This window comes from Contarinia nasturtii, unplaced genomic scaffold (genome assembly GCF_009176525.2).
Source record: "Contarinia nasturtii isolate CC-2019 unplaced genomic scaffold, AAFC_CNas_1.1 Cnas_scaffold_187, whole genome shotgun sequence".
NCBI classification, from domain to species: Eukaryota; Metazoa; Arthropoda; class Insecta; order Diptera; family Cecidomyiidae; genus Contarinia; species Contarinia nasturtii.
Window position 1 is genome coordinate 1,754,322 of NW_022197544.1, and position 15,510 is coordinate 1,769,831.

At 31.2% G+C, this 15,510-nt stretch overlaps 1 protein-coding gene across 9 annotated transcripts in view; it reads right to left on the minus strand.

The window, feature by feature from the left end:
* LOC116336797 (sex determination protein fruitless) overlaps nt 1-15,510 on the minus strand; it is a 60,023-nt gene that overhangs the window by 29,384 nt on the left and 15,129 nt on the right. For all 9 annotated transcript variants that reach the window (XR_004200740.1, XM_031760934.1, XM_031760931.1 and 6 more), the window contains 5 exons: nt 10,210-10,360; nt 9,845-10,045; nt 9,329-9,688; nt 8,994-9,164; nt 7,955-8,072 (listed from right to left, as the gene is read on the minus strand). Coding sequence is in view for 8 of the 9 variants with exons in the window: in XM_031760934.1 (XP_031616794.1) it covers nt 7,955-8,072; nt 8,994-9,164; nt 9,329-9,688; nt 9,845-10,045; nt 10,210-10,360 (1,001 nt within the window). In the remaining variant the exon portion in view is untranslated. The remainder of the gene's footprint in view (nt 1-7,954; nt 8,073-8,993; nt 9,165-9,328; nt 9,689-9,844; nt 10,046-10,209; nt 10,361-15,510) is intronic.

Below are 15,510 nucleotides of genomic sequence, written 5' to 3' on the forward strand. Positions count from 1 at the left end.
CATTCCATTCGCTTGATTGACGTGATTTAATTGATTGCTGAAATAGCTAAGACAAAGACTATTTCAAAATTTGATTAGTAACATTTACACTTGTATTGCTTAATGAATGCCTCTTGAAAGATTTTGATGGTATTTTGACTGGCAGCTAACAAATAACTCATCCTCTTAATTCAACAAAACTGGTTCATTTCATCCATGATCTAAATATTAAGAATGACTCAATTCCTTTCATGTCGCAGTGATAATCAATACGGAAATATAAAGAAAGACTTGAGGCCGAAGACGAATTATTAATTCAACAAAAAAAAAAAAAACAATATTTAAAATTTCAATGTACATATATTACGCGTAAAATATTACGTACATAACACGCCCGAAAACATAGTTGGCTAAATTCATTATTTTTGTCATTTTTTTATGGAAAACAATCGACTTCAGTCAGCCAGTCTTGATTGTCGGGCGACTATGATTATTGTAAACTATAGTTAGCTCTTACAGTTAACCATAGCTTATTTTAATTAATCAAAGTTAACTAAAATTGACTAATTTTACAGTCGTAATGGCTGCCAGGTCACTTTTTTGCACACGAGTTTGACTAAAGATTAAACACAATTTATGACATTACAAGCTTTTGTAAGTGTAAATATATTCAGCATTGGCGTATTCACCATCACCATCATCTTATTAAACTACTGCTGATGCAGTTAGAAGGTTTTGAAACCAGAGTATTGCTCATTGCTGCTGCCTTTCACAGCATATTAAAATATCTTGCTGAGAATGCGTCGTCCGTCGCATGCGAACGTACATAGCAGTTTATACATCACAGAGAACAAGAATGAATGCATTGTTCTCTTCACGATTATGTGACTCAAAACATTCAAACGATTGAGAGAATAATGCATGTATTGTTGTTCGCTGTGATATATAAACTGCAGCGTATCTTCGCATGCAACGGACGACGCATTCTCAGCAAGATATTTTAATATGCTCTGAATGACAGCAGCGCTGAGCAATACTCTGTTTGAAACTCATTTTGATTTGAACATTTCTTTTGCCAAGGTTTTATCTCTTGATTTTAAATAAACAACCCTCCAATGCGTACTTGGCAATTGAGCAGCAAATGAAGGTTTGAACATAACACAATGTAATTTGGGAGTAAGTAAGCAAGTAAAATTAATTGAAGGACTGAGGGTCATATATCCTGATACAATTAACAACAATGAGTAACAGTAACAAGTTCCAATTGTCACGACTGGCATATTGTTTGAGTGAATGTGTACGAAATTCTTTTTGCATAAGTGTACTTATAATTTTAAAAGTGCAATTGTTGACCGTCGATGCATACGTTTTTTTTTTTTGTTAATATATCATGAGAATGGTATTTTTGTGCTTAAAAATCTTTTAAATCTTTAAATCGATCTAATTTGATTAGACCCTTGAAAATATCATCATATTAACTTGTTTATATAAAGTCAATTATTTGCATAAGTTTTACAAATTTAAATGGAATGAGACTGGTTTCTACGCTCTATCTAACGAAATATTTGCATTTAGTCTAGCACAGATACGGTAATTTTATTAGCCTTGCAAAACAAAAAATGCAACATAATTGTATTGAGGTCGCTCCACTACCTAATGCTTTCCATGTTCGCATTCGATTCATCTCGAACACTTCGAACGAAACTTATTGCTCATCAGCTGTCTTTCTCTTTCACCGTGGGTAGTTTTGCAATAGGTCTCTGACCTTCACGATGAGAAATCTCTACGGTTTTTCTCTCCACCTCAAACCATATTGCTCATCCAATTAGAGAATTAACTTTATTTCACGTTATTCGATGTATATAAGTTTATGTGTTTGAATTCATTTATTGTTCGTAGCAGAAATAGAATCGCTATCTTTGCTATGCTTGTTGTAAGCACAATTCTCCTTAAATAAAAAAAATCTTATTGATCACCATCATGGAAATGGCATAAGTTAACTTTTTTTTTATTGAATATAGAGATGGGAGAGTATGTTATTCAGCACTTATGGATGAAAAATGGCTGAATTAATCTTTTGTTGCGAAAAAGATTGTTGTTCATAGTTAATATTTACAATAGAATATGTAGTACATAGTAATAATGGTACTTTTGAACAATGTTCGCAACGGCGGCGATTTTTCGACTCCGAAGCTGACCGACGCCGAGACTATTAAATCCGATACCGACCGTTCTCCGACCATCTTCGGTTTGGATCGGATCCGGCAGTTGGTTTTTAATGTTAAAATGAATAATCGATAGGTTCAATGACAATAATGACATTTATGAAAGATGATCACTGTTGATATCTTTTAAAACTATATTTCCGTGAATGGTATGTTTCATTGAAATTGTGATGCTTCAAACTTAAACTAAAAACGATATAAATATCGCATTTTTAGTGAATGCCATCACTAATAGCTGGGTAATTTTCGTTCGTATTCAATCGTATTGTGGTTGAACATCCTCTAGATGCATTCTAGTGTAAGGATAGAAAATATGAAGATTTGACGGACATATTCTTAAAACACATTTTTATCGGCCGCGTGAAATAACATCCATGTTTGTGCATTAAATCAACAAGTTCGTTAAAAATTTGAATAGAATTTATCGTCTATAAAAAATGATCACAATTTCAACACAAGTTGAGAAAAATCCAATCCAATATCATTTTTTATTGTGCTTGATTTTTCAGTCAGTTTTGTTTTTTCTTCTTACTAACTTGCTAATGCGTTGCACATAGTCGCGCATGGGTTAAAGTGTATTCGCAAGAGTATTTGTCATAGAGAATTTTAAAAAAAATGGTAGCTACGCATACACTCACTTCGATATCATGTTCATCAATATTACATAGTTGCAAACGATACTGTAAAACTGATTGCAAATACGTGCCAATGCGTTGCATATATGCAAATAGTTATATTCCCCAAGTGTTCTTTTTCACTTCATTGAATTTCATTATCAAAGAAGACAAGCTGTCAACTTGCATCAATAATTTTTGATATAGCACACCTCACACTTTGAATAATCACACAATGTGTCTTTCATAGAATCGTTCAAGTGAGAACCTCTCTTTTTTCTGGAATATTAATTGTCCAACGTTGTCAGTTAAAGCATTTATTGAGAATGCATTATTGTGGATTTCACATACAAAGACACTTTCTTGTTAAGTCCATAATAAGATTTAATACAATTAATTGCTCAAAGTAGAAAAATAAGTTTTTTTTACTGCCCATATTTTCCCAGATCTTCGCTTGGACTATCAGCCCCGTTCCTGCTATTAATAGTCATTGCTATTTTCTTTTCACAAGTCTCACATAAATTTCATCAACATTTGGCCATCAAAGTAATTAATTTTATATGAATTTCAAATATTGGCACAATTTTTTCACTTATTTTGAGAGTCAATGACGAGATTTTTTTGTTTGTTTGTATCCAATTTTACCGTACAACATGTAAAGATGTTCTGTTTAGCAAAAAAAAATAATAATAATTAGAAACCAACCCCAAAAGTGTTTGCAACCACACTAGCTGTAAATCAAAAGAGAGCTTTCCATCTCATTTGTAAGGATGTTTTTTTTTGTCAGAAAATTTTGTGGATTTGGATTTTCAAGAGTATGTTTGGTAATTTGATTGTTTACTAGCACGGAATACCATTTTGGTTCTAGATCTATGCATTTTTTAAACTTTGTTTTTTTTTTATGAACACGAATGACAAAGAATAAAAATTAAATATATGTCTGGAATCGATTAAGAAAATAACACACACAAAGGAACAACACGGAGAAGTTGAATGTTATTATAGAATAAATAAAAAGTTGGAAAAAAAATCAATTTAATAATTGATTCAGCTGAAATAGTTCAACTATAGAGATAACAGAAATATAGAAGGAGGTATAAAAGCTTAAATAATTTGGTTATTTGCAATTTAAATGTTAAATATTCACACAGATACAAAATTTAGTTATTGAAATATTGATAAACGGAAAACTAAATAACGTGCACAAAACAAATCAAGACTAAAAAACAACGGACAAGTTAAGAATAAAAAGTGATATAACTTATGCGATATGGAAAACATATATATATATAAAAAGATATGAGAGTAGTAGAGCTTTATAAACACATGGGAATAGAAAACGAAAAAAAAAAATGCTTCGAGTGAATTTTTTATTTTAAAAAAAATGGTTGTAAGTCTGATTCAACAGATTACCTGAGACAATCGTTTTTGAGCTTATTCCATATAAAAATGTTCGATAATTATTCTGTCAAAAACTATCTCTGTCAAAAGAACGTTTGCTCAACTTGACATTGCCACTAAAGGAATGAGAACAGCTGCATTAGATATAAGTGCATGCACCACAAGCCACTTCAAATTGTGTAAATAGAAGGCGATTTTACAGTGCTGAGAGTTTATTGTTGAGTTTTCCACTTCAAAAGTTAAGAAAAAAATGTGGAAAAATGCTTATCACACTGTCAGGTTTGTTTTCTCGCTTTCACACATTTTACTACATAATTTCACACAAAGTCCACTTTGCATGTTAATTTGAAATGAATTAGTGGCAGTTGTTTGCGCTTTTCAAAACGCACCATGAAAAAATTGTAAAAACATTAAAATTGATTTTTATTCATATTTTTTTCTTTTTTACTTTGAACTAATAATCCATCTACGCAAATTGAAAAATATAAAATGATGGAATTGAAGGATTTTGAAAGAAAATGAGGAGGAAATTCAATTTACTTATACATATAGTATGTTATATATATAGGGGAATTTGTCTAGCAGTGGCGCCTGTTTGTAAATTGAACTGCAGATTATAGACGCTCGTCTCAAAATGAAGTAATAGATTTTTCCCAGTGTATAACTTTAACATCACCAAAAAAGTTGTCAACACTAAATATTTTCGAAAATTACTTTGTTCACCTGAAAGAGCACCCAAAAATCTAACAAAATAAGGGAAGTGTCAAAATAAAATATTCAAAAATAAACTTTGATGAAGATTTTATATACCGTTCGATAGCCAACTTTTATGTCCAACTTTCTATAATAGAAGTTCTTCAGGAAGACATTTTTTATGAATAAAAAAATCCAATTTTTTAAAAAACTGTGAACGCACCAAAAATGGAGCTATAGAATTGGTTCGAATAATCGGTAATCGGTAGTTTCGAATAAATATGATGTTGGATTAAAAAAAAACTTCTACTGGTTTTCTCTATAAGAAATATGGGGTGTGCGAATTAGAAACACCAAAGGTGTCCGAATTAGGTACACTCCGGCATTTTGAAGAAGAAATAGTTGAAACGACGTCAATGACCATACACCTTTTGCAACCAGAAATTGAAAGATAAAGGAAAGACCAATATCATGAATATATATAGCTTGAATTGAATCACTTTTATGTTGATTTTTTGACAGTTGGTAAAAAATGGAAAAAACTTTGAGAAAGTGTGAAAATTACTTTCTTTTGTGGAGCGAAGAAAAATGCGTTTTAATACGTCAGTATTAATGTAAAAATATTCTAGACGAAAAAACTATCGAATGACAGTAATTTGAGCTCAAATAACGATGACACCTAAATAATGTCATGGGTGTCCGAATTAGGAGCAGTGTCCGAAATAGGGACACTTCCCTTACAAACACTCACTTTTCGCATTTTTAAAAAATATTTTTTTTTAGAAATATTACCAGAGGGTATTTGAATGAATACTAAGAACGTGTGCGTTTACTCCAAAAATTACATAGAATGTGATTGGGCATTAATACTAAACTGTCAACATCTACATTGACTTCCTTAGTAGAAAAATTGAGAAATACTTCAGAGCGCCACTGCTAGACAAATTACCCTATATGTTTGTCAAAAAGCTCAATTTTTGAGATATTTCTTCCACAGCAATATCAAAACATATTATGGACAAGTGCTCAGTTTTATTTTTTTATATCGTATCGAGAATCGTTCTTTTTATAGATATGTTGAAAGAAAAAAAAAAAAAAACATAAAATACATTTTAAAAAAACTTAAAGCTCAACGACAGTCTCAAGTTTAACATTAATTACAATTGGTAGTTTAAACAATTAACGAAAACCTTTTTATACATTCAATTTTTAAGCGATAAGGCAATCAAATGAGCTCATCAATCAACATGATATGTATTACGAATGTTAACACTGTTTATTTTGACATTTGAAATAACGGCATTTTCAGACACTTTATGATGTGGTCGAAATCATTGGTTTAAGCCTGATCCATTGTTGAAAGTTAATTGTTTTTTAAAAACTGGTTTTCAATCTTACTTTAGTTTACATGTCACAAGTATCATATTGGTTGCATGATGAAAGAATTGATTTTTTTATCACTTGCAAGTGATGTGATCGAATATATGTGAGCAAAATTGATATTTCTATTTTTTTTAAAATGGAGGTGGTTTTGTAGAAAATAATTGAATGCAATCATTTTTGTTGTAAAATGAAATATTTTCACTGAGATTCAGGCTTCGTTGACGGAATTCGTTGCTGTGTAAAGCTTATCACTGAAAACCAATGCATCCAATGTTTGTGAATGTAATGAAATGTGTGACTTTTGATATGATTATTGGTGTCAACAATAAGTTCTGACATAGTTCGCATAGCTCACATAGACCTCCCCGGGGGACCCCTCTTGAATTTTGTGAAAATATTTTCTAAATTTTCTATTGTCAGAACCTATGGTGACAACACCCTTTTTATATTCGACCTTGAGTGTGTATGCACATTCAAATAATTTCACATAAGCAGTGCTCCGTAAATTGGAACCAAATGAACTGGCAAAGAGTGATGATTTTGTTTGGCGAATTTATTATTGTGAAATAAACAATACATATTATGTTTTCTCTCTGGGTTCTTTTTAAATCAAAATAAGGTTAACGACTAAAAGCAGACTTTCGCAAAAATTGGACACATATTCCCAATGAATAAACATACCATTAGAAACTAATTACTTTTTTGCAACTATTTTTGATTCATTGAACTCGCACTTGAGATGAAAGGACTCGAATTAGATGGCAACGATGGCATAAAACAAATCGATTTCTTTTTTTTAAGGTAGAAGCGATAACACTTCCGCGATTTGAAACAAATCTAGAGAAATCGTTTCCCGAATATTTAAATTCAACAGCCATTGCCCGAGCAATATTGCCATCTCATTGGGTTCTTTCTCTTTCTCAAGAATGAGGACTCTAATTGATTGGGTTAGAATAGTATCTCGATTTGTATTTTCTTAAAGACTCAAAATACAAGTCGAGTTCTTTTAAGCCCATTCAATTCATTTCCCGACAATTGTTCACTTCTAATTGAACGTATCAAAACGCTTTGTTATAGTATGAACGGACAACAAAAATAAAACATAAAGAAAGACTATATGAAAAGGGACATACTGTCAACAGAGATAGGCTGAGTTATATAACAACATAAGTATTCACTAGTTAAGATTTAAGTGCTATTAGTATATGAACTAACTACGAGAAGCATTAAAGCAATATTATCGCAAAAATGATAATGATTATGTGTTGAAAGATTTTTTTATTTAAAATGTTGTTTAAAAGAACGATAGTAATTCATAGATTAGCATTAGATATACTTGTAAATTTTCTAAGTAACGTAACACCGAAGTAATTTTTTTTAAAGGCTGTTATGATAATAAATGAACGATTTATTGTTTGTAATTTTTTTTTTCTTTGGATTTGTTCGTCTTTTAGCATTTGTATTTTTTTTTGTCGTTAAAATTGAAATTATTAATAATTATTTGTTTTATCATATTTAAGTGTTTCCATTTAATTTAAGTTATATTTTAGCCTGCTTTCTAACCAGTTAATAGATAATTTTGGATTTTTCTTTAATTAATTTTGATTTATAGATTGAATAATAAAATGACGGAAAATATATATTTGAACTTTAACTTACCGTCAATACTGTCGGGATGGTCCAGCTGAGTTGAGTGCGTATCATTTTCCGTATTTTCAGATATCGGTAAATTACTGTTGTGTGGTGACATCAATGATTCAATTGGCAACGAAGTTTGCTACAATGTGAACCGGGAACGTAAAACATACATACATATATACAAAAATTGTATTTATTACATTGACGTGAACCAAAAAAAAAAAACTTAATATATTAGGTCGTTGATGACATTGATGAAAATAGTGATAAAATTCCGGACATTATATTGAAATATTTTCAGGCAGCTATCGTCAGGAGCTGAAATGAAGCGACAACAATAGAAATGATTGTTATAGATATAAAACCATTTCCATTGTTACAATCGTCAGCGCCTGACATTAGCTGCCTGAAAATATCTCAATGTAATGTCGGTAAAATACAATAAGAAAAAAAAATTGGTTGTATTATTTGTGAAAAGTTCAAAACTCAAAAGTTTTCGGGTAGAAAATATTATTACAATTGTTTTAGGTAAAAATATAAAGTTAAAATGTTTGTTTCGAATAATTTTAAAAAGAATTTTATCAAGAGTGTGAGGTCATAACAATGGAATTTTAAAGTATATTTTCATCACTATTGGCAACGTTTCATCATTTCCGTGATCAAATACTTTGAAAGTTTGGTGCTCATCGAGCACAGAGGTGTCAACGAACGTTCGGTTTTGGTTGAGCGAACGAACCTGAAAACGAACCCAAGATCCCGAACCCGTACAAAAATTACATACAAAATGTGTAAAATAAATATTTTTTCTGCAATAAATTTCGAGGCGAAAACGAATGTCGAACTAGGATTTGGATGTTCGTTGACGGCTCGTAGCACCATCCATACGTAGATATCGTGAAGTTATTGATCTTGGAATTTAAAAGGCACCAACAGCAAACATTAATGCTTGTAAGCACACAAAATTCTATCTACGTGTAGATGGCGTTAATATTTGAAATGGACGTTTTTTCAATACAGTGTGCGACAATTGGAAAAATTTTCTCATGTTAAATTTGCTTACGGGAATAAGTTCCTGGCTAATTGGCAAATTGGGGTGAGTTCCCATTTCCATTAGTTCCTGCTTAATGTTGAGTACCGATTGTTGATTTGCTGGTGAGTTGCGACGACTTTCGTCACCTTCTTGATTCAATTTTGGCAAAGGACTTAATTTAAAGCTACTTTGCGAAGATGCCTAACACATTTATAAATAGAGAGAGAAAAAAAAACAATGTTTTTAAGTGGTTGTTTGTGCATTGGTGATTTGATCAGATTAAATGAACAAAGAGCAGAAGAAAAAAAAACGATTAGTGAAATGATAAAATGGTCGACTAGTAGTCATAGTGAATATTCTCCTACCTGAGAGTCCTGAGAGTAATGCCTTTCCTGTATATTAGTATTGTACGTTGATATTAAAGAATTATCACAGTTTGATGAGTTTTTTCGTCTCCGTTTATTACTACTATGGTCTGCGTGAGTGGTCGATGTATCTCTTTCACGATCTTTAAATTCTTTAAAATCCTGTATCGTAATATTATCTTCACTTCGTCTTTCTTTTGGATCTCGATTACTTTCATTATCTGCACCATGTTCGGCATCCGTTTTGCGTTCAAAGAAGCTTTTACCAGAGCTTGTTGAAAATTTTTCTATGGCATCAGTGCGATCTTTATCAGTCTCCGAACGATAATTCAGTGTGTTGTTATCCGTCAACCCGCGTACCTGTATGGATATAAGGACAAAATCCATTGTGACATCATATTGATTTTCAACAATGTTTAACTCATCAAATTTGACAGTTTGCTATCTATGTTGATCTATGTTGACATTAAAATGGCAAAATCAACAATGATGCGTCTCAAATTATACTCATCATACCTGTAGACTTTCAGCTGTTTTTAAAAATGATGGCAAACAATTCTGTCCAACATTCACTTCACCCTTATACATAAAATCTAACAACGAACGGATTTCTGAGTATCGTATATCCTTTAGATAGATTATAGGATGGGCGTGATTGTTTTGGAGAAATATTGTTTCGAAATATGGACTGCATGCTGACAAAATTGTTTGATGCGCCTGTAATTATTAGATCAGTTATGGGATAAATTACATGTGACTCAAAAATACTACCATAATAATATATCTTCAAAATATGTAGCTTAGCATATAAGCATACAATAATAATGTGCTTGAATGAAGTTTTATATATAAATGCATATGCGTAGAATCGACAATGTTACCTTCACTGTTTTTCCATCACAAGCTAATGTAACATCACAAAGAGCTTCGCGTTGAAGCAATGAAGATAGCACCCCAGTCAAGTTTGCAGGATGATTATTCCAACGTAGACAAAAAAATTGCTGATCCATTGATGGTTGATTGCCGGTAAATCTAAATTTGAGAAGAAAAAAACGGAACACAATAGGAGAAAATCATTCATTTACGCGCAAATAAGTTTATGACAAATAGATTCGATCTATTTTCTTTCATTTTCTTCCATTTATCAGCCACCGATGTGGAAAAAATTCGGGACGTTTTTTGTAGACGATTTGATTCTTCCGTAAAAAACAGGAAGATTATTGTTAACTTTGGTTTTAGACGTCCAGGCGTCCCAAATTTACCGCCTGACTAGATTTGAACATTTGTATAAAAAAAACAATCAACTATAATCGACTAAGCAGCTATAAGTCGAATAAAGTCCAAAAGTAAAAAATATACAGCAACATAACGTATTTTCTTCATGTGCATTTGTTATTACAATCCTATTCAGCTTTTATCAGATTTCGATGATCAACGTTCATGTTTATTAAACGTTGTTTGGCATACGTATTAATTTTTGCATATGTAACTTTATGTGTAGCTTCAAAGAACCCTGAGAAAATATTCATATTTTTTAATTGTGTTTCATTTAATTCTGGGCGCTAATAAACGGCTTTTAAATCTGTGAAGACTATAAAACAATTCGAATAACAATACAGAAGTTTTCATTGGTAATCAAGAAATCAATCCATTTAACAGAGAGAATAAACGTTTCATAAAATTCTGGTCGCATATACGAACAAAAACCAATATTCATAGACCTTCAATGCGTATGGGTGTCTCACCTTTTTCAAAATGATTACATTTTATTTCCCAAAAAATTCTATCAAGAGATCCCGTCACATGAATCATTTCTCAACAACAAACAAGTGTGGAAAATAATGTTTTTTTTTTCTTTGTAAGCTCTGATTTAAATGGAAGGGAAAAGGAAGCAGCCTGATAAAACACCCACCACTCTAAGTTTTACCTAGAGACACGAAATATTTTTGACTTTTGACTATCCCTTTTAAATATAAAAAACATGAAAACAAATCAAACAAACATGTATATCCAACATTTTTAATGGAGCCAAAAAAAGTTTTGATAAAAATAGATTTTTTTTTCGTTTTAGTATATGTTTTAAAATATATTAATCCAGTTATGTTTGAATAGCAGAACTATGTAAAACAGTTTTTAAAAACCTGTAATGATTTTGTTTAAATGTTGAAACGTTGAAATGTCAGTTAGTCATATTTGACTAATGTTGAAAGGAATATAATTTATACAGTATATGAATACCTGAGTTTACTGTTTGAATGTATTTTTTTTTTAAGTAATAAAGTGAGAGGGTAAACTACCGCGATCAAGTCAAACCAAATAAATTTTCCAATAAAAATACGCAACCGTTACAGGTTGGCATCGTAAATATTTGGGGTTGACTGTTTTTCTTTAGTTTGAGTTGAAATTTTTCATTCAATTTTGGGTCATTGCAACATATAAATGCACAATGTTTTTAAAATGAATGTGGTTTTTGATGGAATGTTCGTCATCAAATCATCTCAAAAACATATCCAACCATTACAATAACAAGAAAAACAGTATATGAGCTCAGTACTGTGTTTGTTTGATTCGGTGGAATGAGAAGGGAATGATGATTGTGTTTTTGCTTATGAACAATCAACTTCAATGTGGTTTATCATTCAAATAAACAAATTCCTGGTTTTACAAATTAGTAACATCTTCTATAGTTGCATCTTTATTTATTTACATTAATTTTAATTGGATCTCATTTCTATAGTAACAAAAACCGGATCGTAGATTTGTGATCCAAATACAGCAAACGATGTAGGTTCGGCAAAATGAAATGGTGAATTATTTAGAAATTGAATTGAAGAGATAAGATTCTGAAATCCGATCATAATTTGCAACATCAAAGTAAGCCAAACAGCAAAAGCAAATATAAGTCATTATCACCGAATTTTAATGATAATCAAATATTGTTGGTTAAATGCAACAACCGTGAACTTTAGCATATAAACTTATGAATTCAAGGAAACTTTATCTGGTCGGTTTAGTTTTGGTTATTATTAATTTAATGGCCTAAACCGAGCATTCCGGCATGTTGCTGCGATAAAACCATTTTATTCAACGGAACCGTGTGCTGTTTTACGGAAAGACATACAACAGTTTCCAACCATACATTACGAGAAAAAAGCAACAACAACAACGAATCAGTAGCTAAGCATTATATCTGTTACAGAAGACACAGATTCAACGATTTAACCATTCAATCTAATGATTACGATTGTTGTTTTTTTCTTTCTCTCATTCTTTTATCACACTTTGTCTGTACTTATTTGACTTTAACAATAACAAGTGGGAATACACATGCAAGTGGTTAAACTTCTTTCAATAGATCGCCTTGAACAAGCATTTTTTTATGTTATATTTTACGAATGTTTTCTTCGATTTTTATTGCACATTCTCTTCGTTCATTTCTAACAACAACAATTCACAACGTTATTGATCTATAGGTTGATCCACGAAAAAAACGAAGAGAAATAAATGTTTTGGTTTGACAATCGCGATTAAATACAATAACAGTATCAGATATCGCGATATGGCAAATTTCTTCAATTCTAACTACGTATAGTAATTTCTATTTTAAACATTTATATGAACGAAATGTACAGTTGCTTGGACTAGCTCATTCAGGTACATCTTTGAACGTGCGATGGCAACCGTTATATTCCAAATTAAACAATGTCAGGTTTAGTTGCCGCAGTAAAATTATATGCGATGTGTGTGTGTGTGTATATTATAGTAAGTACTTGCGTAATTTACTGTACTCAAGCTTGCCTGCAATTCGAATGCAACAACTGTGTACAATTTGGGTCAACACCATGTAACTTGTCAGAAATGTAGTGGTAAAAACGAGTTAATCCGTTAAAATAAAATTGAATATCGTTATCATAGATTGGAAGTTCTGTTACAAAAGTGTACGGTTCGTGTGTATTGAAGCGAAAGCGTGCCTGCTGTTTATAGGAAATAAAAAACGACACAATGTACGAAATCAAATCATAGAGCATATTACATATGAAGAAAATATGCCAATAATTACAATAGAACAAATGATTTTCTTGTAGCGGATATTACAAATGAGTTAATATTTTTATTTTTATTCTTTTTTAAAGAAACTCTATAAATGGCTATAAATATTTGACTTTGTCCAAAATATTTTATTCCCTTTATGCCTTCACGACGAATTGACGACAAATAAAAACCAAATGCGCTTGACGAAAAGAAATAAAACGATTTGGATAAAAATCAATTTCGTGCCAATAACAGAATAGGTATATAATACGAAGCTGTACAGAATTTAGAAATGAAATGCCAAATGTTGAACCATAGCATTCCAAATGTTTCAAACTAGTAAATTGGCTTTTTGTTCATCTTGAATAAAACCAACCATCAAATCAAAACTGTAAAGGGAAACATTTAACATTCAATTTGTAAAAAAATGTGTAAATTTATGCGTTATATATGCGAATTAAAATGCTTTTCGTTGCCTTTTTTTTGGAAACATTTTTGCTGTATATTAGTACTACAGATGCAATACGTTGAATAGAAGAAAAAAAAAACAAAAATTAAATAAAAAATAATTTGAATAAATGAGTCACATAAAAAAAGACTGCTTAATACAATATATATCTTGGTGTCGGTGTTCTTAAAAATTTTGTGAATTCATCCCACATTTTAAATCAAATATTTAAAAGTGAAGAGAGAAAGAGAAAAACGCGTACAGATCAATCCAATCGAGGCACATGTGAGCATGTATTGACGAACACATTTTCGTATAATAAACTGTGCGTATATATCTAGATTGTATATGTGCCATTGGAATGAGAGATGGAGAAGAAACATTTTTCGAATCAACTATTGAGAACAGAAGAAAGAAGCGAAACAAAAAAAAAAAACATAATAAAACCAAGAAAGAGAGACGTAGATAAACGCGCTTATGGCTTTTGTATTTGTATATTCACCTATTATAGCGCAAACGTGAATGTACTAGCATATGTACACCGACTCAATCGTATCATTGACGATTTTACTCGGTATAAACGTAGAAAATATAAACTTTTTGTTGTTGTCTTGCAAAGAGCAGTAAATGAGGATGTGTGTTTGTTGTTAACTACAATAAATAATACGATCTCTCGAATTTTTCGTATCTATTCAAGTTAAACAGTTTTTTTTTTCTCAATTTAATGCAACTGTATAAACATAGACACACACACAAATATATGTGCACTCATACACGTGCACAGCCGAGAGGAATCGGTCAGCGCTTGAGATTATGTAGATGGGAAAGAGATGCAAACAAGAACTATGAATAACACATCTACAGTCAAGTTTATTTGTAAATTTTTGAATATTTTCGTTTTGTTTTTACTTGTTTTCTAAGGGCATGATGTCAGCATACCCAATATCATAGCAGAGCTAAGAGTGCCGTGCCTTACATAAGCACACACCAAGTTTTCGGGCAAATAAAAAAAAAGACGACTAATAGCTGTATAAAAATGATACTCCAACACAAAATATATTGTGTGTTGGAATATGTAATAATCGCAGTGAATAATACTATGGTATCACCATGATTATGACACGCAGTTTACCTTTTTCATTTTTAATATTTTTTAGTCATCTCTCATTTTTATTCTTAAATATTGGCTTAGCTAGATGTGACTTTTTAAGCGGTTCTTTGACACTTTTTTTTCTCTCTCATTCGGCCAGTTATTTGTCCTGAAAAAAAAAATATTAGCTGGTTTCAAATATTTTTTTTTTTTCGTTCATTTGCGATCAACGAGCAACACACACTCATGCTGCCGTTAGTTCGTGTACTACTTTTGAGATATAGTACGAAATCCATAGTTGCCATGTGAAAAACATCAAACGTTGCCTCAATATATAATATAATTAGAAGAATAGAATTTTGATATAGTTTCATCGTCGATATATATATAAACATAGGTTTATTTATTGTAATAATTATTGTAATTGATCATAAAAGCAGATAATTTTTAGAGCATTGAAACGGTACTGGACATTTCAGAAGCATCATAAATGGTTTTGCTCTTGAGTTTTGTTTAACAAAGCTTTGAGCACGGAAAAAAAAAGTTATTGTGTTCAACATATCACTTCATATCTATTTAACAGATCGACAAAATGTGCAGAGGCAGAGAGAG